The following is a 25,199-nucleotide window of genomic DNA, read 5'->3' as shown; positions in this document are numbered from 1 at the left end:
AAACATTGTTCATAGAACTAAGTTGTACCACTCAAAAACAATAACATTTTGCGTGGAACCAAAGTTCCTACAACCCTCCACCTGCCATATTTTTTATTGTGCATTTCCAGTCCATAGCAAAAGCACTATCTCTAGCATTCACAAACTTTTTTTAAGATGTTGGTCATCAACATAATTCTTCTCTTGGACTGGTCAATGAATGACATTTATGTGTAAACCCCCACACACACACAACCCCGCTGAGCACACACACCATGACATTTTACTCACATTGCCTCATGCAAGAACACTTGAGTATTTTTTTTCTCCAGGTACATGACTATGGAGTTGTACTGTTTTGGAGGGTTGATTGATTCAGCACATCTCCTGTACTACTGTTTGGACTTAGTATTTGCATCTGGTCTATAATTCTGGGTAATTCTGTTTAGGTACTGGAGTTATTTCAGAAAAAATGCACATATGCAATGCTTTTAATATGTGCATGTTTTTTTAAGTGGTAAACATGAAACAAAATCTGAGAAGTCGAAGTGTTGCATATTTTGGCCAGGATTCATAGAGATATGCATGGTGTGTTACGTATCTTCATGTCGCTTGCACAGCTGAAGCACATAGTGTGCTGCACATCTACATGTCACATGTGCAGCTGAAGGGCATGGTGTGCTGCACGTCTCACATGCGCAGCTGACTGGCATGGTGTGCTGCACATCTACATGTCACATGTGCAGCTGATAGGCATGGTGTGCTGCACGTCTACATGTCACATGTGCAGCTGACGGGCATGGTGTGCTGCACGTCTACATGTCACATGTGCAGCTGACGGGCATGGTGTGCTGCACGTCTCACATGCGCAGCCGATGGGCATGGTGTGCTGCACTTCTACATGTCACATGTGCAGCTGACGGGCATGGTGTGTTGCACGTCTCACATGCGCAGCTGACGGGCATGGTGTGCTGCACGTCTACATGTCACATGTGCAGCTGATAGGCATGGTGTGCTGCACGTCTACATGTCACATGTGCAGCTGACGGGCATGGTGTGCTGCACATCTACATGTCACATGTGCAGCTGACGGGCATGGTGTGCTGCACGTCTACATGTCACATGTGCAGCTGACAGGCATGGTGTGCTGCACGTCTACATGTCACATGTGCAGCTGATAGGCATGGTGTGCTACACATCTGCATATCACTTGTACAGCTGATGTGTATGGTGGGCTGCACATTTATTTATTTTTATTTTTCATTTGTTTACCAGAAGTGTCCGACTGAGCTGGAGGCACATTTTCAGCAGAGGCCCGGGGAGAAAAGCTCTATGTTATACAAAGAACAGGTAGCAAAAATCTACAGAAACTAATCAGATGTTCTAAAAAATACAAAAATTGTACAACAATGTATACAAAGGCCATAGATAGCTAGTTGGTTCAAAACAATACATGACATGGAATGTGTTTAAACAGTTCAACAAAAAAAGTCCTGTGACTCATATCTTAACAAGACATTAATTCAATATAGTTAGTGGGTTGCATGTTTATTTGGTAAGGTAAAATCACTTTGTGCCTTATACAAAAGTGTATGTTTGTTTAGTTAGAAAAAATCTTACCGTATGCAAAAGTTGCGTAATAGACAGTGTCTTAATGAATCACTTGAGAGTTGGATATTAGAAGTAAAGTACTTTGATATTGGAAAATAGTACTTGGATAAGGGGAAGACGAGTAGGACTGGATGACTGAGGAGGGGTGAGGTGAGTGGTCATCCAGGAGGGAGGTGAGTGCAGCTAAAATGCATGGTGTGCTGCAGGTCTGCACATCACATTTGCAACAAATGTGCATGGTCCACTGCATGTCTACATGTGGCTTGTGCAGTTGATGTGTAAGGTGTGCTGCACATCTGCTCATCACTTGTGCAGGTGAAGGGCATGGTGTGCTTCATGTCTCCATATCACTTTTGCAGCTTATGTTCATGGTGTGCTTCATGTCTCCATATCACTTTTGCAGCTTATGTTCATGGTGTGCATCATGTCTCCATATCACTTTTGCAGCTTATGTTCATGGTGTGCATCATGTCTCCATATCACTTTTCCAGCTTATGTTCATGGTGTGCTTCATGTCTCCATATCACTTTTCCAGCTTATGTTCATGGTGTGCTTCATGTCTCCATATCACTTTTCCAGCTTATGTTCATGGTGTGCTTCATGTCTCCATATCACTTTTCCAGCTTATGTTCATGGTGTGCTTCATGTCTCCATATCACTTTTCCAGCTTATGTTCATGGTGTACTTCATGTCTCTGTATCACTTTTCCAGCTTATGTTCATGGTCTGCTTCATGTCTCCATATCACTTTTGCAGCTTATGTTCATGGTGTGCTTCATGTCTCTGTATCACTTTTCCAGCTTATGTTCATGGTGTGCTTCATGTCTCTGTATCACTTCTGCAGCTTATGTTCATGGTGTGCTTCATGTCTCCATATCACTTTTGCAGCTTATGTTCATGGTGTGCTTCATGTCTCCATATCACTTTTGCAGCATATGTGCATGGTGTGCTTCATGTCTCTGTATCACTTTTGCAGCTTATGTTCATGGTGTGCTTCATGTCTCTGTATCACTTTTGCAGCTTATGTTCATGGTGTGCTTCATGTCTCTGTATCACTTTTCCAGCTTATGTTCATGGTGTGCTTCATGTGTCCATATCATTTTTGCAGCTTATGTTCATGGTGTGCTTCTTGTCTCCATATCACTTTTGCTGCTTATGTTCATGGTGTGCTTCATGTCTCTGTATCACTTTTCCAGCTTATGTTCATGGTGTGCTTCATGTCTCCATATCACTTTTCCAGCTTATGTTCATGGTGTGCTTCATGTCTCCATATCACTTTTGCAGCTTATGTGCACGGTGTGCTTGCTATTTGCACATTGTACAAGCCTCACCACCCTGATAAACATCAGCCATAACCTCTGTAGAAGCAGGATGTGGCTGAGATGCTGGGGGATCAAATACATTGTCTACACTTGCAAGGAAGGGGCCAAATAGGAAGGTACGCATAAGTAAATGTATTGGAAGGAAGATTCTAATATACATGTCAAACTGTGTGAGGATAACTAACTGTGATTATCTACAAGCCTCTCCTGTCTATAACAGTAGTAGGCAACACAATTTGCATTACATTCTGGTAATGCTGAAAGAGAAAAGGCACAGTCAGAGAACCATGGTAATTGTAAGGTGAAGTTACATAAAGTGAATATGGATTAGGTATACAGTGGGACATATCAAATAGTGTTCAGCCAGCCAAGCCATAGTTCATTGTGGCCCCACACTGTAACGGACCCTGCAGAAATCCACACAAAGTATTACTTGCACTGCAACTATTCCCAAGGGTGCACACAGCTGCAGAGCTGATCTCTAGGATGAGCTTGGTGCAGACAGCTGCAGAGCTAATCTCTAGGATGAGCTTGGTGCACACAGCTGTTGAGCTAATCTCTAGGATGAGCTTGGTGCACACAGCTGCAGTGCTAATCTCTAGGATGAGTTTGGTGCACACAGCTGCAGTGCTAATCTCTAGGATGAGCTTGGTGCACACAGCTGCAGAGATGATCTTTAGGATGAGCTTGGTGCACACAGCTGCAGAACTGATCTCTAGGATGAGCTTGGTGCACACAGTTGCAGCGCTAATCTCTAGGATGAGCTTGGTGCACACAGCTGCAGAGCTGATGTCTAGGATGAGCTTGGTGCACACAGCTGCAGAGCTAATCTCTAGGATGAGCTTGGCAATTACTTGATCATAGTAACAGCAGCACAAGACTTAAAAAAAGGTAAAAGGGAAAAACGTAAGCATATAAAATAAAAATAATAAGTGTACTGATTAGAGTATTTGTGTGTAATTTCCATTTACCATTTATGGAATGTGTTGAAATTCCTGCACTTCTAATCAACAAAATGATGTCTACACTGCTCCCCCATCCTGGTAATGCCAATGGCTGAGGACAGTGCTTTAGCCAGGCCATACCAGGTATCCACTTTCTTAAACACACCATGATAAGGCCCCAGAAGTTGCTCCCTGAAGTGCTGTTAAAAGAAGTAAAACATTATACTGCTGTTCTTTGTGCTCCTCGAAGTCACTGTCTGTCTGGCACTGACAAAAGCTACCATTCTCTCGAATATCCTCTGAAAATGGTGTTAGCGTCACAAGAGACAAGCTGGCTGCCTGCAAATCACTTGTCTGCAACATGTGAATCATGTGACATGAGTACGCAAGTAGTTCTTTGACATAAGTTGTAGGCCTTGAGGTGTCAGTGTCTTTGCCTTGTGCAACTGGTGTGCCTCAGGAAGTTATATTGATTTATGGACATGCATGCCTCCTGATCTCATTTACCTATGTGCCACACAAAAAGGTAAGCACTTAGGTTCATAGGTTAGTACTAGGCTAACTGCCCTTGTGAGCCATTTTAAGCCTAGCCAATTATCCCTTGTGAGATTCAAACCCTGCACCTTGTGTTTGTAAGGCAAACACCTTAACCATTAGGCCACCCTCCCGCATAGTGTTGAAGGTAGTGTTGAAGGTATGCTGCCATTGTGCAGCATGTTTGGGTGGCTTGATTAGTAGGAACAATATTTGGCTCTGTATTCAGTCTGACGACACTTATGCTACTCTAAACATGTGTGTTAAGTTATGATGTCCTTCTGTTCCTGTGTTGCAGTATTCTAGTTCTGGGATTTCCTGCCCTCAGGCAACTCGTACGTTGGCTCCTATACAAAAGCTTCATCTTGGCTGTTGCAGCATGCGTGGGATGTCAGACATAAGGTCATAAACCAGGGGCCTTAAATGTGACGTCTGCACGCACAATCCCCAGAACTTTTCAGCCGCACCTTCTCAGACGTCTCATCTAAAAGCTAAGTAACCCATTGGATTTCTGTTTTTCCTTACATAGCCGATTGTTATTGCTTAGGCTTGATTGTTGTAGCAATTTTTAGCTGATGTCAGGTAAAAAGGAAAAATACCAATGTGGGCACCAGATACCCCATAAAGAAGTGCATGAGGTTACCCCTAGCTACCATATAGGTGGCAATCCACTGAGCACAGAAAAAGTCATCAGGGATCTGGGGACCCAAGTTGACAGTAGCCTTTCGTTTGACACTCATGTTGCTAAAGTAGTTAGGAAAACCTTCTATATCGCCCACCTGATCATGAAGGGATTCACATCTAGATCAAGGGAGGTCATCGTCCCCCTGTACTCATCACTCATTAGACCTATGATTGAGTACAATGCCCCGTTCGGAATGTATCTGACCAGACACCTGATGCAGCTTGAAAGGCCCCAAAAGTTCCTCACCAAAAGGATAAAGGGTCTCAAAAATATGTCTTATGCTGCCCGACTGAAAGAACTCCAACTCTATTCAGTCTCATACCGCTTGCTCAGAGGTGACCTGTGCCTGACATATAAGGCCATGTCAAACCCAGATTTGATGAATATGCTTCACCTCAAAAAATCTAGATCCCTCAAAACCACAAGGGCGGGAGACTTAAACCTTGACACGGTTATAAATAAAACATGCTGGAGGGACAGATTCATCACCCAGAGACTCCCTATGCTGTGGAACAAAATCCCGGTACATGTGAGGCAGAGCACCTCGCTGGCCTTGTTCAAGAGGAATCTTGACCAATGGATGGGAGATCGCAGATATACCCCAGGGATTACTTCCATGTCACTGCTTGACAGAGGCACAGAAAAATGATAGGCATAGTTTTTATTCAAACTAAAGGGGTGGCGAAAGCCACATAACTATGGGCTAGGCTTATAAATGCCCTTGGGCAGATAGCCTAGTATGAACCTATGAACCTATGAACCTATGAACCTATGATAGGTTTGTTTTTTGCTTAGGCCTAAGGCCTGGAGCACGACCATTCTGCCTGCTGCATTTGTCAATCATTTGCGCTGAAGACCCTATGCAGCCATCTGGCTGCATTAAACCTCTACCTAGAAAATCAGTGCCTTAAGCGGTTAGCCCTAAGAATGGATCCCACATTGGAGGCCGCAGCCGAACCTCCGCATAAGAAGGCCAAAATTCCTAGGCCTTCCTCGCCTGCCGCTTCGTTACCAGATCCCCCGCCAACTGCCGATTTAGGAGTTGAGGGGTGCCCGGTGGATCCATCAACTTCAACAATGACCTTTGGGGAAGCCGTTGCTCAGCCAACAACTAGCACATCCTCGGAGCCTACCCACACACTGACTACTATCGATGTCGAGGGGGAACCAGATTCTGTGGTACCTCTAACCAGGATCCAAACTTCTGAAATGGTTGCTTCAAAACCTGACTCCAGGCTGGTTCCAACTTCCACCCTGGCCAAAAAGAAACAGAAAACCAAGCATTCCTCCTCCACTGCAAAAGGCCTACCAGATTAGCAGTCCTTCACTTCCTCCATCTTGCAGGACTTTATGGCCCTTAGGCCTTCAGCCTCAACCTCCACTACTCTGCCTTTACTCAGCCATAGGCCTGCCTCAGCCTTTTCCATCCCACCCATGACCTCTCAGGTTAGGGAGGAAGAGCATGATTTTTCCTTTTCTTCCTCAGAGAACTCAATATCATATACTTCTCAGATTGAATCTCCCCAGGAGGATTATTCTCCTGATGAGGAATCTGTTGAAGGGGATTCTCCCCCTGAGGATATTACCTTTGGTGAGACCATTACCAAGATGAAAGATTATTTCAAATGGGATACTTCACAAATGACTGACACCCAAAATAGGTACTTTGAGCTCCTTCAAGTAGAATCCCCCTCCCCTTCTGCTGTTCCCCTGGATCTGCCTGCTTACTTGGATGCCTTTAACTCAGCATCTAAGGCCCCAGACTCACAGCCTCCTGTCCCCAAGTACCCTGACCGCTTTTACAAGGAGCAAAAATTCTTAGTTAAACCACCCTTGGCAGACCCAGCAGTGATTGCCACCTTCCCTGATAAGCAATCCAGACTGCTTCCTTCCGCCTCTCTCCTACCCACTGATAAAGACAGCAAATCTAGGGATAGGATTGGCAAGAAGGTATACACCTCTTCCACATTGGCTTTCAGAGCCATTAATTATCAGACCCACATAACTAAGTATGCTCTGGACGTGGTGTCTCAAGCCTCCTCCGTGCTGGCTTCTATCCTGGACAGCCCCATTAAGGCTGACATTTCGTCCAAGCTGTCCCTGGCTCAGCAAGTAGCCAGGCACTTGATTCAATGCAGCTATGATGCTGCAGAAGCATCTGCCCGCTCTGCACCATCTGCTTCTGTCCTCAGGAGATACTCCTGGCTTTGACTACAGAATCTACCAGAAGACTTCAAGTCCAAGATCTTGGATGCCCCCCTGGACCACAATTTACTTTTTGGAAAACAATCTACAGATCTCTTCAAGAATCTGCAAGAAAAAAGTAAGGAATTGCAGGACATTAAACATCTACTGGTGTCTCCCATTCCCAAGTATTATAGAAACTACCCTGCTAAGACCACCTTTGTAAGGTGTAACCCTCCACAGACAGGTGCTTCCTCTTCCAGATCTAGAAGAGGGGCAAGAAGACCTACCATGTCCAGACCTAATGCACCACCTCCTCAGCCCAGACAATCCTTTCAGGACAGAGGAGGTCCCAATAATGCATGACTGCCTTGCCCACCTGCCACTCTCTGCACACCTTCCCCACTGTCTCCCCTTCTGGAAAACCATCACCATGGACCAATGGGTACTACCCATTATCCAAAAATGATATTTCCTATCCTGGAAAGAAAAAAACACCCAGGAAAGGCATCCCATATCCCCACAAAAACTAACTACATCTCCTCCGACAGGTTTTGTCAGACCTGCTAAAGCTAGGCACCATAGAACCTCTCCCCTCAGGACAAGAAGGAAAGTGATCCTACTCCTGTCTCTTCCTGATCCCCAAAAAAGTTGGCCGCTGGAGACCCATCTTACACCTCTCCTTTCTAAATCTTCACCTTCAGATACCCACCTTCAAAATGCTGTCACTTCCCACGCTGCTTCCTCTTATTCCAGCCGAGGCCTTTATGGTCATCTTGGACCTAAAGAGGCCTACCTACACATACCCATCAGGACTTCCCACAGAAGATACCTGCATTTCTCTGGGCCCTCTTCTCATTCCAATTTACTGCTTTGCCCTTTGGTTTGTCCACTGCCCCCTAAGTGTTTACAAAGTGCCTAGCCCCAGCCATTGCCTTCTGCCAAACTTAGGGAATCCAGATTTACCCCTATCTGGATGACATTCTGATACTGGCAGAGTCGAAAGATACCCTCTCAAATCATCTGCACTTCACCATGTCCCTTCTACAAAATCTAGGGTTCACCATCAACCTCCCGAAGTCCTCATTGAACCCAGACCAGGACAACATTTTTTTAGGTTGCAGAATCAGAACGGACAAAATGAAGGCATTTCTCCCACAGGACAAGGTACTATCCCCACTTCAAGGAGATACTACACTCTCAGAAGGTAACTGCAAGGCAGTGCCTTCATCTCCTGGGCTTAATGGCAGCAACAATCCCTATGCTACCACTGGCCGGAATGCACATGTGCAAGCTACAGTGGTACCCCAAAAACATTTGGTCCCAGCACCTGAATCATTTAGAACAGGTTATTCCCCTTCTTCCCTGTCTAAAGATAGAAATCAGCTGGTGGATCCAGCAACTCCAGCTAAACCCGCGACTTCCACTACTACCTCCCACCCCAACCCTAATAATATGCATACAGATGCCTCAGAGTCAGGTTGGGGTGCGACACTGGCATCTTACAGGGTTCAGGCAAACTGGCACCCTTCTCTACAGGCCAAACACATCAGTGTCAGAGAAATGACAGCAGTCTTCCTAGCTCTAAAGACCTTTACCCCTCTACTTTTATCAGGGGTGCTTCTGATAATGACTGACAACACCACTGCAATGTGGTACCTCAACAAACAAGGAGGAACAAAGGCTCATCAGCTGTGCAGATTAACCGTCCTGATATGGGCCTGTCACCACAACTTGTCCCTGCAGGCAAGCTACATCCCCTCGCAGGACAACAAGCAAGCAGATCTCCTAACCAGGACATCCTCGCCGCAACACGAATGGATGCTGGACAGGACTGTCTTCCTATATATAGTCCACTGGTAGGGCATCCCACAAATAGACCTGTTTGCCTCCCCCCAGAACAGGCAGCTGCAGACCTTCTGCTCATAGACCTACTCCCCTCTAGCTCGGAGAGTCATAGGTTCATAGGTTCATAGGTTGGTACTAGACTATCAGCCCTAGGGCCTATACAAGCCTAGCCATAACAATTCCCTGGCTATTTCTTCCCACATTATTTACTTTCCTGGACCCCTGTCTAGCAGGGCGACTGACGTGATCCCTGGGGTGAATTTCCTTTCTCTCATCCAATCGTCAAGGTTCCTCTTGAAGAGGTCCAAAGAGGCACTCTGCTTGACATGTATGGGCAATCTATTCCAGAGTCTGGGGAGTCTTTGGGTCAGGAACCTATCCCTCCAGCATGCTTTGTTTATTGTGATGACAAGGTTTAGATCCCTGGAGCCTGTAGCTCTGAGGGATTGGGATTTCTTTAAGTGTAGCATGTCCAACAGCTCTGGGTTTGACATGGCCTTGTATGTTAAGCAGAGATCGCCTCTGAGTAGACGATATGCGACAGAGTATATAGGTAAAAAGGTTCATTGAAGCTTTCCTGACTGGGAATCGAACCCAGGCCATGGTGGTGAAAGCACTGAATCCTAACCACTAGACCACCAGGGACTGTGCCTTCCCCCCTTCCCAATGATTCAGAAAGTCCTGTTGAAAATCGAGAAGGACAAACTGAAAATCTTGTTAGTGACTCCCTACTGGCCAAGGCAGCACTGGTTCCCCCTACTTCGCAATCTAACCAAGGACAATCACTACAAGTTACCCTACAGGGTGGACCTACTGACACAAGAAAAAGGAACTCTCCTCCACCCACACTTGCAGAAGTTATCCCTGACTCTGTGGGTGGTAAACTTTTGATCCCTTTCAGACACCACTACTCAGAGGACATGCTTTCAGTCCTGAGGGAGGCCAGGAATCCTACCACCAGAAAATCTTACCTAGCTAAGTGGGAAAGATTTACAGAGTGGTGTCTGGACAAGGGAAGGGACCCTTTCATTGCTAATACTCCCCCCCCCCCGGTTCTTGCTTATGTGTGTCAGTTGATAGAGTGGACTTTCCTACTCCTCAGTGAAGGTACACCTGTCGGCTATTTCAGCCTGCATGCCTTTGGATCCACCCTTGCTAGCCAGACTCGACGTGAAACTCTTCCTTAAAGGGGTGCTACACATGAGACCCCAAATAAACCTATTCCTCCACCCTGGGACCTGAACTACATCCTTGAAAAACTTACCCAACACTCTTTCGAACTGGCTGGGATGTCTTCCCTACAAATTTCTACATGGAAAACAGTCCTTCTAGTGGCTATCACTTCAGCCAGAAGGGTGTCAGAGTTGCAAGCCTTGATGGCTGGTCCCCCCTACACTACCTTCCACAAGGATAGGGTCACCCTGAGAATTAATCTCTCCTTTATGCCCAAAGTGGTGAATGACTTGTGTCTTACCCAATCCCTCCACCTGCCCACTTTCTTTCCCTCTCCCACCAATGAAGGAGAGAGGATACTACACTCCCGATGTGCACAGGCAATTAAGATTTTACGTGGACAAAACCAAATCCATTAGGACATCACAGCAACTCTTTGTTTCCTTTTACACCAGGGCTCTGGGTAAGGCAGTCTCCAAACAAACTGTCTCATCCTGGATCAGGAAAGCCATTTGTCTATGCTACTCCCTCCATGGGAAAAAATCCCCAGTGGGAGTAAAGGCCCACACCACAAGAACAGTGGCTGCCTCCAAGGCTTTCATAATAGGTCTGGACACAGCATTCATTATGGAAGCAGCCACATGGTCCACTATCCACACTTATACCAAATGTTACAAACTTGACAAAGTCTTCAGAGCTCATGTAGGATTTGCCATGGCAATCCTTCAGAGCTTTGTAGAGTCCTCATCAGCATCCACCACCCTGTCATCCATCTAAGCTGTGGTACTCTCCCACAACTAGAATACTGCAACATAGGAATAGAAGGACATAGAATAGTTGTGTAAAATCTTACCATAACCATAGATGTCCTTCCCTTCCATGTTGCAGTGTTCCTTCCCACCCACCTGTTCCCCCCTTCATTCTCCTTTATCCCCAGCTATAACCTGGACCTATCTATGCTACAGAAGGACCCCAGGGTCCCATACCTGACACTTCTGGCTTTTCAGCCTGCTGGGCCTCCTACCTTACCTGCAGGCCTTCAAGTTCTGATGATTGTGTGTGCAGACGTTACATTTAAGGCCCCTGGTTTATGGCCTTATATCTGATGCCCCACACATGCTGCAGCAGCCAAGCTGAATCTTTTGTATAGAAGCCGATGTACAAGTTGCCTGAGGGCAGGAAATCCCACAACTAGAATACTGCAACATGGAAGAGAAGGACATCTATGGTTATGGTAAGATTTTAAACAACTATTATTTTTGTCTGCCTTCCCATGGAAGTACACCATCACAGTTGAATTCACGTTACAAAAGACAGCAACAAGCATGTGTGTGCTTAGCATGAGTCACATGTTTGTAGAAGGTAGTAGTAAAATAGCAGACAGCTTTTTCAGACCAACCTGTCCTTGTACATTCCTATCATTGTTACACTACCCTTATGGCCTGTCTAGTATATATGCTGACCTGTGGTGGTGAGCACAGCAGTCATATGTCAACGCGTGTTCTCCCCATTGTACTATAGTAGGATTGTACCATTGGCTGTTACCAAGGTGACCCCAACTCGTGGTGGCAAGGATGGCTGCCTAACCTTATGCACACCCACTGGCACTCCCATATCTGCCCCTTGAGCTATCACATGGCCTAGACCCATAGCCCCTCCTATTGATAGTTGTATAGTGTAGGTAGTTTATCCCTTTTTCTGTAACTCAGTCTGATTGTCCCATCATGATACAGTCTGTATCTCTCGGTCACATGTTCCTCGTTGGCTGCATGTCTGGAGGATGTGGTGGATAGAACGGCTGGACAGTTTCAGCCCTGATAGGATTGATGTAAGCAGTAAGAACATTTGTGTTACATCTGTTAAACAGCTGAGGTGCTGACCAGAATTTACATGACCACATGTGGCAGATCGTGATCTATGACATAAATGCCTTGGGACATTGCATTCACAAATTACAGCAAAGTTATAACTGTGTACCCCACGTTACACTGTGCCATGGCAAAGGCATATTCCATAGAAGAAGAAAGGTTGCCCACAGGGAGGGCAGCTGGGAACAAGAGGCTGACAGACACAGATGATTTTGGTGTCCCTGCAGAGTTTCTGGGAAATACCTGGAGCAGTGGACACTGGTGTCAAGATAGACCACCACTTATATATCTCAGTGGATGGTGTACCAGGTTAGTATCCCTTACACCAACAACTGCTGGCTTTGTATTATTTTAACTATTTTAGGTATCCTGCCAGGTCAACATGGCATCAGTAGTAAGTTGGATTTGAATGGAACTTCTTGCAAGGACAGTGTTATCATGCATGCCACAGAGTCATGGTTGTGGCACAGGTACCCATACTTGTGCCAGTGTATCCTTTATGTATTCACAGGACAGAGATCTAGTAGGGTGACTGCTGCAGAGGCCAGGACACAATAACATGTTCATGCTGGCATCTGTGCTGTAACTGATGATAAGACACAGATGACTGAGCCACAGTCTGATGACAATACATAGCTGTCTGTCTGTCTCAATTGTAGGTGTGGATGCTCCTTCCGTATAGGTCAACTCATCCTTCACCCACACCAGAACTTGTGACTGAGGCAGAGATCCCGTATGACTCTTACCACTGGAGATGCTTTCTCTGCAACAGTAGATTTGCACAGTTCAGCTAAAGTGGGTATGTGCACTGTTTTGCAACCTTGCAGGGGTACCTGATGCTGTCATGTTTCACAGATTGAACCTGACATGCTGTCAACACTTGAGAACAATCAGCAGTTGTGTCATGCACACATAATCCATTGCAATTCCTTTCACACAGACTTCATTGCTGTGTATATCTGTGTATCGATTAGGACATATAAGCATGAAATACCATAGCCACTGGCCTCCTGCTCTGTCTGACAGTATACAGTGATTTCATGTGGCACACTCACTGCCACTGCTGACCAAGGTGAGGGGAAGAGCATGTACCAGGGGCTGTGCAGGAGGGTCTTCATGGTACACCTAAATCTAAGTTTGTCCAGTTCTTTCTCATCTCTCATTGGAGAAGGCCACAATTCTCACACTCCAGTAGCAGACAACATCGCATACAGACCTCCACCAGATCATAATCCCACAGTATCCTTGTGGGAGACAACTAATCCTACTATAGTAAGCCATCTTAGAGTCCACACCTCAAACACATCTCAGTTGAAAACTGTGTGTGGCACAAAGTACTGTTTACTTCAAGCAGCCTGACACTGCATCATGAAATGGTCACATAGTGGGACCCTGCCCCTTCATACATGAAAGCAATATGTGACACAGAATACCAAATAACTGAAGAGTCAGTGTTAGATACCTCTGATGTGCCCAACCACCCTATGTGTCTATGCAGACATGTCACTGTGTCCCTACCTATGTATCTGATAATGTCTGTGATGCATTCCTTCATCTCTCATCTGAGACACGTGTGCGAATGTATGATGCACAGTGTGATTTGACCTTGTATGTTCCAGAATACACTGATATTTCATTGTATGACATGTTTGAGATGTGTGAATGACACTGTCACTCTCTGGGTTTGACTTCATTGATTCAACTGCATTGCTACATACTACATGCAGAATTGTTCATGAGGTGGTTGTACATCTGATGGTTGTTGCTATTCACCACCATCTCATAAGGCAATGGTGTTGGTTCACCTTCCCTTCTAGCTGTGTTTGTGAACAGTCCAACCTTGCCAGTGTCCTGGTGATGGCCTGCATGTCTCGTCACTGCCTTATTATGTCATATGTAACGTTAGAAGAATCCTGCAGGCTGTGGTAGAGTGCCCCCTAGATATAATGAGACATTGTATGTGGGCTTTGAGCAGGATGAATACATGATGTACTGCAATTTAACCATACTATGTAGACTCCACATGTCTGCTGTAAGCCAGAGCTCCAGCAGGTAATCAACATCACTAGCATCAGAGTAGGAGGTTAGTATAATCGTTAAGGTGTTTACCTTACAGACATCAGGTGCCACTTTTGATTCTTACCTTTGGAAGGAGAAATTGCCAAGGCTTACAGTGGCCCTCAAGGGCAGCTAGCCTAGTACTTGCCTATGAAAGTTATGAAGAGATGGGGGGGTGTTACTGTGTGGGGGACACATACCAGATATGTATTTGCATAGTTTCAGATTATTCACAGAGCTATGAATTGAATGACCCTATGGAATTTTATTACACAGTAATTGATGATTTAGGTAATATGTATTCCTCATATGTGAATTATATGAAGTGCGAGTGTGCTGAATGGACATGTTGGTTTTGATCCCATGAGTGTTGCACACTACCTGGCATTTCTAAAAATGGTAGCCCTTTTTGCTCACAAAACCTTGTGACTGTAGCCATGTATGGCCTTTATTTCTACATGCAATCTATGCCACCAGGTACCTCAGGTAGGTTGATGTCATAAAAGGCAAACATAGTGTTTGCATTTTCTGTAGTGTGATACAAAGTCATATATATGATCCCCTGTATGTAGAAGCATTAAATCAAGGAATTTGCTTGGTATTCTGGAGGTGAAGGCCTGCAAAATACTCCGCATATCACCAGCTGGTCCACTGAAGGTCCCTATAGCTAATACGGAAGAAGCTGTACATAATTTATAATGCAGAAGTATGTGGATACTACACTTTCATGCTGATTCTGTGCATGGGTGGTACATGCCAGCCAGGATTCATACAATGTTATGAATGACTGCAAATGGACTACTAATCTAGTGATCCATGTAATCTTGGCAATTCGATCTCTGATTCTGCTATTTATGTTGGTATCAAGTGCGCAGAGAAAGCTGCTGCTGACTCTAAAGGCTAATGGGTGCTGCTGCATGATGTCAGTGATGAAGTTCCAAGCATGATTTGCCCTTGTATTGGTAGGTGCAGGGTATTACACAGTTTCCTCTGTAGATGTCTATAAATCTTGATTGTGTTTACCTTGCATGCATTTGTTATCATTAGTACCTCTTTTTACTACCCCTATGTCATTTGTGTGTCATTCAACCCTTTGCATGTATTTTTCACAGAGGTGCCGGAAGCTGTTGAAGGCTGGGGGTGGAGGGTGAGAGGGGCACTTAGTAATCTAAAAAGAGCAATTTTTTAAAACTATTTCCTACCACAACATAGGTTTACTTGTAGGACATTTTAAGATTAGCCAATTTCCCTTTTGGTGCTTGAATTAACATTTCCTGATTGGTCTTACCTATCCCATGATTGATAATTGTATATTAGCCCTAGTGAGAATAACTGTGATCATACTATAGATAATTTGAGGAGACCCATGTATGGAATGCAGCATTTAGGAACTGCCTCTATCCATTAGTGGCACGAGGAGCAATCCTGGAGTACATTTTCTATTACCCATCCTTAGATGACGTAGAGCAAGAGTGTGGGAGCACCCCCCCACACACACACACTTTTACAGCTGCAAGACCTGTCTCTTGGGGAAAAATGAATGAAGCAACATAGGCAATTGGGGACATATGCCTGTGACACATGCTAATGTGGATTTAAACACAAGCGCGTCCTCTAGGTGAACCAGTAAATAGTTTTGAAATATTGCCCTTTTTAGATCACCAAGTAGCCGTCTCACCCTCCACCCCACCCAGCCTTGAACAGCTTACACCGCCTCTGCTCTATGGTTCCGACGCCCTTGATTTTTCATTATACCTTTGAGACGGCTGCAATTGAGATCAGCATGAGACTGTGATTTAACACTACACTGTGCCTGTCTGAGCTTTGCCAGTTCTGACACATGTGCTCTCTGTGTACTCTGCAACTTGTCTGTGAATCCTGGCCTTTGTCTTACAAATGTGAATGTATTTATTGATTGAATTGAGAGTTTCTAGCAGGCATATATAGTGGTTTGAGTATTTTTATTTATTGATTATTGTTTTAATTTATTTCAACCTCAATCACACTACCTTATGGTCTTACTCCTGAAGCAATCTTGGAAAAGTCTGCTGGGGATGCTGAAGCCATTGCATTTGATGGGAAAACATTCATTGAATATCGTAATGCAATAACAAAGAGGTGAGTCTAAGTTATTTACAACATACTCACACTGATTTAATTTACTATAGTGTTTTATACATTCATTGCAAAATCCAATTAACTAAGTAACGAGATGGTAGCTATTACTCATGTGAAAGCAAGGGCTGTCATTTAGTCGAGAGGTTAGTCTGGAGGAAGTGTGAGCCCTATAAACTCTGCCCCTTCTTTTGTAGAAATGCTACTTTACTTCCTGTTTAGGTTTTGTATTCTGCTTTGGCAGTTTTGTGTGCATTAAGAATGGGTATATTTTTACATAATGGGCCTGCAAAAGGACAGTACATTTTGCAACATTTTCATTCTAATTTAATATAAGTTTCAAGAGTAATATGATGCCACCATCCCAATGAGGCAGCCATAAAGGCAGATATGTAATAGAACATTGTCACATGAAGGGGGAATGTTAAATGGAACACCCATTCTCTCCTCTGTTGTATCCGATTATCCCAACAAGTTTGGGTGGTTTAGAATGCATTTTGTGGGACTGTCTGGAGGCTGTTTGTATAATGTTCTTGCTTCCTCACTGCAGTCTGTGAACTACACTCTGTACATGGTGAAAAGTTACCCAGAATTCTTACTTCTGTTCCTATTGGTGTTTAGCTTTATTGGCCTAAATGCATCAGTAAAGACTTTAAAAGTAAAAAAGTGAAAATGTCATGGGCATTCAGAAATCATGTAGCTGAATGCTGGTATGTCCTGTGGTGGTCATTTGTATCTATCCCATTGGGCGTCTATTACAGGATTTTTAAGGTATTAATGTAACACGCACAAAGCAGGAAATATCTATACAAAATAATAACACTTGAGAAAAGCTTTATTTTAAGACCTTTTTTGTAGAATGCAGATTGCAAAGTATAAGTAGTCCAAACAAGAATGTCTCCTGCAAATACATCTTGCCACCTCTTACAGTCCACTTTCACCTTTGCATTCTGCAGAGCCGATAATTCTGAGAGAGAGAAAAAAATACTGAAAGCCCAGGCACTCTGTACAGTTAAAAATAACTTTCCTGAAAATAAGAAACTACCCATCAATAACACACTTTGTAGACTCCTGTTACCCTCTATTTCTCAAACCTCATCTCCAAGAATTCTGTAGTGTGGAGGTACCTACAGCATGTTTATACGTTGTTAACTTTCCAACTGAACAAGAAGTAATAACCTTCCTAGAAGTCTGGCATTAGTTATTTTGCTGTTGTTTGAGTTTGTCATTGTTGTAAAATAATGGCAAATTAATTGTTTATGCATAGTTTAGTCAACATTTTTGTAACATTTTTGAACTTGTCGCTTAAATTTGTGAAAGCTCAGTGCACCGTATGTTTTCTGTAGTGTTAAAAGTAACAGTTATTTTAGGGGTATGTGTAATAATGGATTTTGACTGTTTGCTTGCAGGAAAACTCCTCCCTTCACTGAAGTTCTTTTCATCCCCAAGTTATTTTTCTCCCTCTGATATCACCCAAGTTTTATTTAGTGGCCAGAACTCTTCAGTGCTGTTCAGTTTCTTCACTTCCACTTTTTTTACATCACACTGATCACGCAGGTCCTACCATTTTTTTGGCCTGTATTAAATTCATGCTGTTTCAGAAAATAATCTGGCTTATACTGTTTTATGTACTTTTTAGTATTAGTTAACCCCTACCTGCAGTTTTACATTTTGAGGTTATGTCTTGCTAAATTAAATTAAGTGCACAGCTTAACAGCTAAAGTGAAACTTTTTCTACGGAGTTACTTTTTGGATAAACCTTTTTTTTTTCCTTTTTCTTCTTCCTACACAGTTGACCGCACTGCATTGTCTCATTTGCTGTATCTGCCTACCTCTCTTGAGTCACCCAGACTAGCTGCTGTTAAGTTTAGGGGCCAGCAAGGAGATTCAAGAATCTTGAGACAGTGTCAGATTGTTGCCATACAAGTATTTTCTATTTTACTTCCCTACCCCTGCTTGTACCTAATAATACTGAGAGGCTGCGATATGCCATGGGCATGAGCAACCTGCCTTCATTTCTGTAAGCAGTTGATGCCAGAAGGACTCCACACTCACTCTCAGGCAGCACTCACAGATATTTGCCCTGGTATCCACTAGTGAAATTGTACCATATTGTGTGTCTTATGTATGCTAGCCTACCTTCCGCCACCCCTTAGGATGCTCTTCCACCTTTACTTCCCTCTACCTCATCAGGATAGGGCACATCCATTCTCCCCTGTCAAAGCCTGAATTTCCTGTGCTACTAATCAAACTTGGGTCACCTGGGCTGTAGTCAGGGCTGTACCCTCTATGTCACAGCGCTGGCATTTTTTGTATAAATCTTTATGTGAAAACAGGGTTGAGATAGTTGCATTGCAGTACTGCATAAACTGGTAAACAATTTCTGTTTTGGCCAATGAAGTATTGCTTTTATCCCAGCAAATGCAATTTAAAGGCATTCTGAAAATTAAAATAAAATGGATACTGCAGTCCTTGCCTTCATTTTGAAGTGACAGTTTTCTGCCACAGATGAGTTGCAAGGCTGCTACACTAGTTTGTCCTGGTATTGCCAACCATCCAGGATTCACCTGGAGACTCCAAAAATTGATGATTGCCATCCAGGTTAAGATGAGGTCCGGGAATTTGGTTTTATATTGTCATAGTTAATGTTATTGCACTGGCAACAGTAGTAAGTAATGTCTATTTATAATCTTTGGAGGGTATAAGTTGGTAGTCCATAGTTCCAAACCTTCCATTTCCAAAATGAGGTACGTTACCTCTCATAATGTAGAACAAATGGGTAGAATGAATGTGGAATTCTTACCAACAGCTACCTAACAACTTCAACTATGAAGCTCACAGACAGAGAAAATGCATTAAGTTATGCTTATATTGTGTTTTTATTAATTAATATGATTCAGTATTAAGATTGTCAAGGAACTCGGTTTAAGAAAAGTCCTAACAGTGAATGTGTGAGCCTTTCAATGTGAAACTGAGAGCAACGTGAACTTTTTAAGACTCGAAATGAGGAAAGTCTCTCGTAATAAGGTACCGTTGACAGGTATGAGTTCAGTTACCAACACGAGCAGTTTAGAAGTAAGACACAACTTTGCAATCCCTCCAAAGCACAGAACCGCGAAGAGAAAATGTTTGCTGCTATGGCTTCAGAGAACTAGGTACGAAAGGATGTGACTAGTTTCTTTTGGAAACTAAGTGAAAGTCAGACTAATGCTTTTGGTAAGCAGAGCCAGGAGCTGCTAAACAAGTACGGGCTGCTGAGTAGTGGTCAACTGGATGCAGGTGTAATCGAAAACGATTGCCTGTCCATCAGTGGAGACGTTTTTGGTGATTAAGAACCTGCGTTGCACATTATATTTATGTTGACAGCTGTAAAGTGAAACATTAACGTGAGGCAACATCAGGTAACTGAATCCTATAAATTAAATGTTACACTTGTTTACATTCCATGATCGAGCCTACAGCATAAATAGTGCTTGCATATTTTAAAATATTAGAGAAAAACAATTATATTTTTATACATTTTAAGAGTGATAGTTGGGAGTTACCAACACTCTTGATCCACAGTTTGAAAATTAATGAATAAACCATTATGTTTGGGGGACTTTAGAAGCTATTCCATCTGTTATTGTAATGCATGCAATGTTGGTCTTAAAATGTAATTCAAGAATGGTCTGGTGCTCTAAAACACTTGGTTATATTTTACTCCAATGTTGTACTTGGATTGTTTTATATCATCTTCATATTAAAAGCTGCAAAAAAGAGACATTTGACTAAAATGCTTAAAGTACATTCAGTGACTTTGAACCGCCGTGATTTGACTTGTATGTGTCGGATGGTTTGCTGTTTGATTGGCGTCATGAAATACCCTTTAACCTGTGCACATATATGAGATAAGGTGATAACATATGCTAATACAGGTGCGCTTGGTATTTGCATACCTGCTTTCTTTACTTTCCCCTTGTCCCTGAAATGTATCTGAATACTGAGATTTGTTGTGTATTGTGCTAGTCAAAAGTCAGTGGTGGGGGTGGGGGGGTTAAAAAGGCCTTTTTCCCTTTAATTGCTTTGTTTTAGCCCATTTTCCTATTTTATTACAGGACCAGGGCATTGTCATATCTAAGCTAATTGCTTGATGACTGCGAGTGATTTATATGCTTACTTAGCCCATAAGGACTTTGGTGGTAAAAACATTTGTTTGTCTACTCATCGCTAGATGCTAGTACCTGTTAATTATGGCATCATGTTGGAAATTTAGTGAACACTTTAAGTAAAAGTAGCATATAAATCATCAGATTTGGATAATTCTGATTCACATAAAATGGACACTCCTAAGAGAAAGAAAAGAAGGCTATGTATTTTCAAGCAAGAGTGGATTACTGAGGATTTTTCATGGTTATCGAAAATTGATGATCACACTGCAAACTGCACATTCTGTTGACTCCCCTTTGCTGTCAAATACGAGGGGAAAAAAGGCTGTTACAACACATGCTGAGTCATCCAAGCACAAGAATGTGATAATGACGCAAAAGTAGTCTCATGCGATTTCTGCGTTTTTTTGTTCGAAAAAATATGCTGGAAGAAGACAGTGTTATTGCAGCAGAGCTAATCACTATGTATCATGGTGTTATGCATCACCACAGCTACAATAGTCAGGACTGTGGCAGCAAGCTTCTGGCAAAACTATTCCCTGATTCAACCATAGCTTTAAATATTTCATGTGGCCGTGCAAAAGCAACATGTTACGGTGGAAACATACTGGGTCTGAAAGTGCAGGAATTTTGCATCAATGCTGCTAATTCTGCTTGCTATTCTGGAATTGGATCAGATGGTTCAAACAAAGGCGATAAGAAGTTATTTCCATTGAATGTTCGCTGCTTCAGAACTGAAGGTGTAAGGAACTGACTCATGGATTTTATCAAGGTAATGATGAAACCAGTACAGCAATTACAGATAAAATTAAAGATGTCATTGCAGCTAATAGCCTGTGTTTAGATTTGGTCACCTCATACAGTGCAGACTGCATCCATAAACTTTGGAAAACAAGTGTCAGTATTTCTGAAGTTGTACGTTGCGAACAAAAATTTGATACAAGCAAATTGCAAATGTCATGTCCTCAATAATAGTGTGAAGTTTGGATTAAAGGAGTTCAGTTTTGATGTTGAATCATTTGGTATCAAAACATACAATTCATTCTCAACATCGGCCAAAAAAATCTGATGAATTTAAGGAATTCTTTGATTTTTTGTGACTGGATTACTGTGAACTGTTATGCCATGTGCACACTCTGGTTAAGCCTGCTACCTGCTATTGCTATATTATTGTCATGGTGGCCAGCATCAAAGTCTTACTTTACATTTCAAGGTCAGGACAAAGTTGCGGCATTGCTATGGGATGGGTTTTCTTGCAACAGTGATAAAATTCTACCTCAGCGTTCAGTCTATTTGATTCACAGTGGTATGACTGTTTTTGATGATGCCATCTAATGCTTGGAGTTGAATGCAACTATAGCTGCTGAATTGCATGCCATTATGGGAATTGTGAGTGCAAGCTGCAACAACGTCAGAGTGACAAATTCTGTGGTTCTTCGGCCTATCAGCTACTACATTCTGATGCGGCGACTGCAGAAATGAAATTTGAACAGGGAGGAACTCATTTTTTGATGGATGTTTGGCAAATTTGCAGAAATGGTATAACTGTGATGAGTTCTTTTTCAAGCATTTTACTCTTCTCACTTTAGACAGTGACATCCAGTGGCAGGATATGTTGACAATACTTGAACATATTAAACGCATAACTGGTATAACTGACAAGATGTAGGAAGACTTTTGCATTCTTTGAAAAGTTAGAATTGACATTGTGAAGTCAGCGACACAGGTCAGTGATAGGTGGATAAAGTTTTTTAGTGTATTGTCCCCAAATGACATTCAAATGCTTCATATTGTTTCATATGTTCTGTCAATCTCAGTCCCAAATGCTTTCTGTAAGAGAGTTTTCACCATAATGAATGAATGAACTTTTGGTCCGACAGCAGAAATAGACTAAACACAGACTTGGTGAATATAGAGTTAATGGTGAAGATACATTTCAGCACGTCATGCAGTGATTTCTGTGAGTTTATTCACAGTGATCGTCAGTTACTGAAAACTGCCTCTTCTCAGCAATAGTACACATTTAAACAATAGTGATTAATGATCATGTATTTGCATGAACACTGGACATCAAATTTGAATCATTTACTGTTGATTTATGTTACTTAATACAATTCAGGTTAATCATTTCTGTTGACTAGTCAAAAACTGCTGTAAGCCTGTAACCTGTATAATGTAAAATTTAAGTAATATGTTTTTATTATACTCATGCAGGTTTGCCATTTTGTATTATAATATTTGACTATTCTTGTTTCAATAGTGCTAGGTCAAACTGTCAAAGCTGTCAAAATTGTCCAAAGTCCTATTCATTCAGTATTTCAATACCCTGTATTTTAACGAGCATAAACAACCTCTGGGGTTCAGTATGACAACCTGACTGGCCATCCTGATGAATTGACGATGATGGCCATCAAGCATCCAGGAATGGCAATTTCCAGAGTTGGCAACCCTTGTTTGTCCCCCCCATAGAATGTATCGGGCAAGGTCTGACAACTAACTGTTTATGGACTACAAGTTTGAATACTTCATACAAATTTGCTATTTCAGCTTGGTGGCAACAGTTTTAATTCTGAGACTTGTAAATCCAAGTCCTAGAGTAGTGAGACAACATCTGCAAAAATGGGAACTAAGTGCAGAATAGGTGTGCCTTAATATATATATATATGTATATATATATATATATATATATATATATATATATATATATATATATAGTGGGAGTGTGGGAGGTGCAGCCCACCCTCATCTCTAATCGGGGATTTGGCAAAAATAATTTAAAGGAGAACAGATTGTCAACATTCACTGTTCTCCATTAGTGTCACTATTTTTTGCAGTTTTGCAATTCACACATTACTGGTGTTGTAATTTACTTAGCAGAAGTCAGGTACACTCCGTGAAAAAGAACACTATGACTTCACAAACTCACACTGTCACTTTATCTAAAACATTTCCTTTTGTTTAGGATGAGTCATGTACAAGCAGACACAAACTGAAGTGTTGGGGTAAAAAGACAAACTCTGTGAGAAACAAAACAAACATCCCGTAATGTGGCAGGCTACATGGCAGCCATTTTGGAGTTAGATAAATTAAAATATAATATGAAGCTTAGTTTATTCTGATGCTTTAGTAGAGTGCAGTATATAAAAGCATGATATCGACAGTTTTGGAGGTTCTTTTAAATCCAAAGCCTTTTGCTAATGTACTTGTTCAAATACTTGTTGAGCCAAACAACAGGAGTAGAAAAAAAAGTGTTAGACGTGACTAGCAATAATAGCAGTGTGATGAAAATTTGTTATTTTAATACACAATTTTTTTTTTCAATTTTAATATGCAAATTTTTCAATGTGTCGGTCAGTGTAGTACTTGGTTATGACTTGCACACATGCACAGAAAAACACACAAACTGTTTGCCTTTTTTTTTGTGTAATGTCAAATTCAGAGTTGATTGTATTATTTAGTAGGAGTTGGGGAGGAAACAGACATGTCACCTCTTCCACATAAAATATCCATCCATTTTCTAAACTGCTTATCCTGCTGAGAGCTACAAGGTTATCAGACTGAGCAAGGTAGACCATGCTTCCTTATCCACAGTGACCTTCACAAGCTCATCCTGTGGGGCCCCAGGTGCTCCCAAGCAAGAATCAACATATAACCTGTCCATTGTGACGTGGGTCTGCTCTGTCACCTTTTCTTAGTGAACTCTGCCTAGGGTCAGACTACATTGTTTGACTGCTGTCAACAAACAGGAGGAGTGGATTTACTCTAGTACCTTCTTAGACCACTGAGTTCCTCACTCTATCATGGAGACTACAAAAGGACCTCATGTCCCCTGTTTCTATCTATGAGCTCACGCTTTCAGTCACTATCCAAACTGCATGTCTTTTGATGAGAATGAAAATTTAGACTGACTCATAAACAGAAAGCTGCATCTTGTGACTCAGTTCTTGCTTCAGCATTATGTTCTGGAACAGTCTTTGCAACACTGCTGGTTCTGTAGCCGTTTTCTGGTCTACCTCCTAATCTCCTGTACCTCATCAGGAGGAGTAAGACCTTAAGGTATTTAAACTACTCCAGGTGAGGTAGCTGAGGTTCCCCTCATGTGTAGAAAACAGTTCACTTTTTTGGAGAGAAACATGGCTTCTGATTTGGGGACGCAGATTTTTTTCCCGTCTGCTTCACACTCAGCAGTAAGTCATTCCACTACACCTAGGGGGTCATAGTAATTTGAGGCTAACAGAGATGCAAGCTATATGTCCCCAGAGTAGAATACTCTCTGGACCTTCATTGCACTGTGATATTCTATCCATGAAGATGAAAAATGTGAGCAGAGACAAGACACATACTTGTAAGGCTCCTTTTCCCACCTTTAATGTATTCATCTTAACACTAAGAAAACAGACACTGCTTTCACTTCTCAAATACTGGGGCTGACTGGTACACAGCAGTGGACTTGGCACCTCTTATTGCTGTGGCACTTCTGGGGTAGATTGTCATATGCATTCTCCCAGTCCACAAAGCAAATTTAGACAGTTTTGTCAAACTCTTATTAAATGTCTAGTATCTTTGTAAGGACAGTTGGCTTACTGTTCCATAGCTGAAATAAAATCCACATTGCACTCCCTGAGCAAAAAGTTTCACAGTTAGATAATGTCTGCTTCAGGCACCCTTACATGGGATTTTCTAGAGACTGCGAGGAATGTGAATCCCATTGTAGTGAGAACACACCCTTCT

The 25,199-nt window shown here is 42.5% G+C and overlaps 1 protein-coding gene across 9 annotated transcripts in view; it reads left to right on the top strand.

The window, feature by feature from the left end:
• The window catches only part of AGRN (agrin), a 3,161,231-nt gene that overhangs the window by 3,085,761 nt on the left and 50,271 nt on the right, over window positions 1-25,199 (top strand). For all 9 annotated transcript variants that reach the window (XM_044063089.1, XM_044063082.1, XM_044063083.1 and 6 more), the window contains one exon: window positions 16,236-16,323. In XM_044063089.1, the coding sequence (XP_043919024.1) occupies window positions 16,236-16,323 (88 nt within the window). The remainder of the gene's footprint in view (window positions 1-16,235; window positions 16,324-25,199) is intronic.

The sequence above is a fragment of the Protopterus annectens genome, chromosome 2.part1 (assembly GCF_019279795.1).
Source record: "Protopterus annectens isolate FY-2018-M chromosome 2.part1, PAN1.0, whole genome shotgun sequence".
NCBI lineage: Eukaryota > Metazoa > Chordata > Ceratodontiformes > Protopteridae > Protopterus > Protopterus annectens.
Note: the sequence above shows the minus strand (reverse complement) of the source record. Positions and strands in the feature narration are given on the sequence as shown.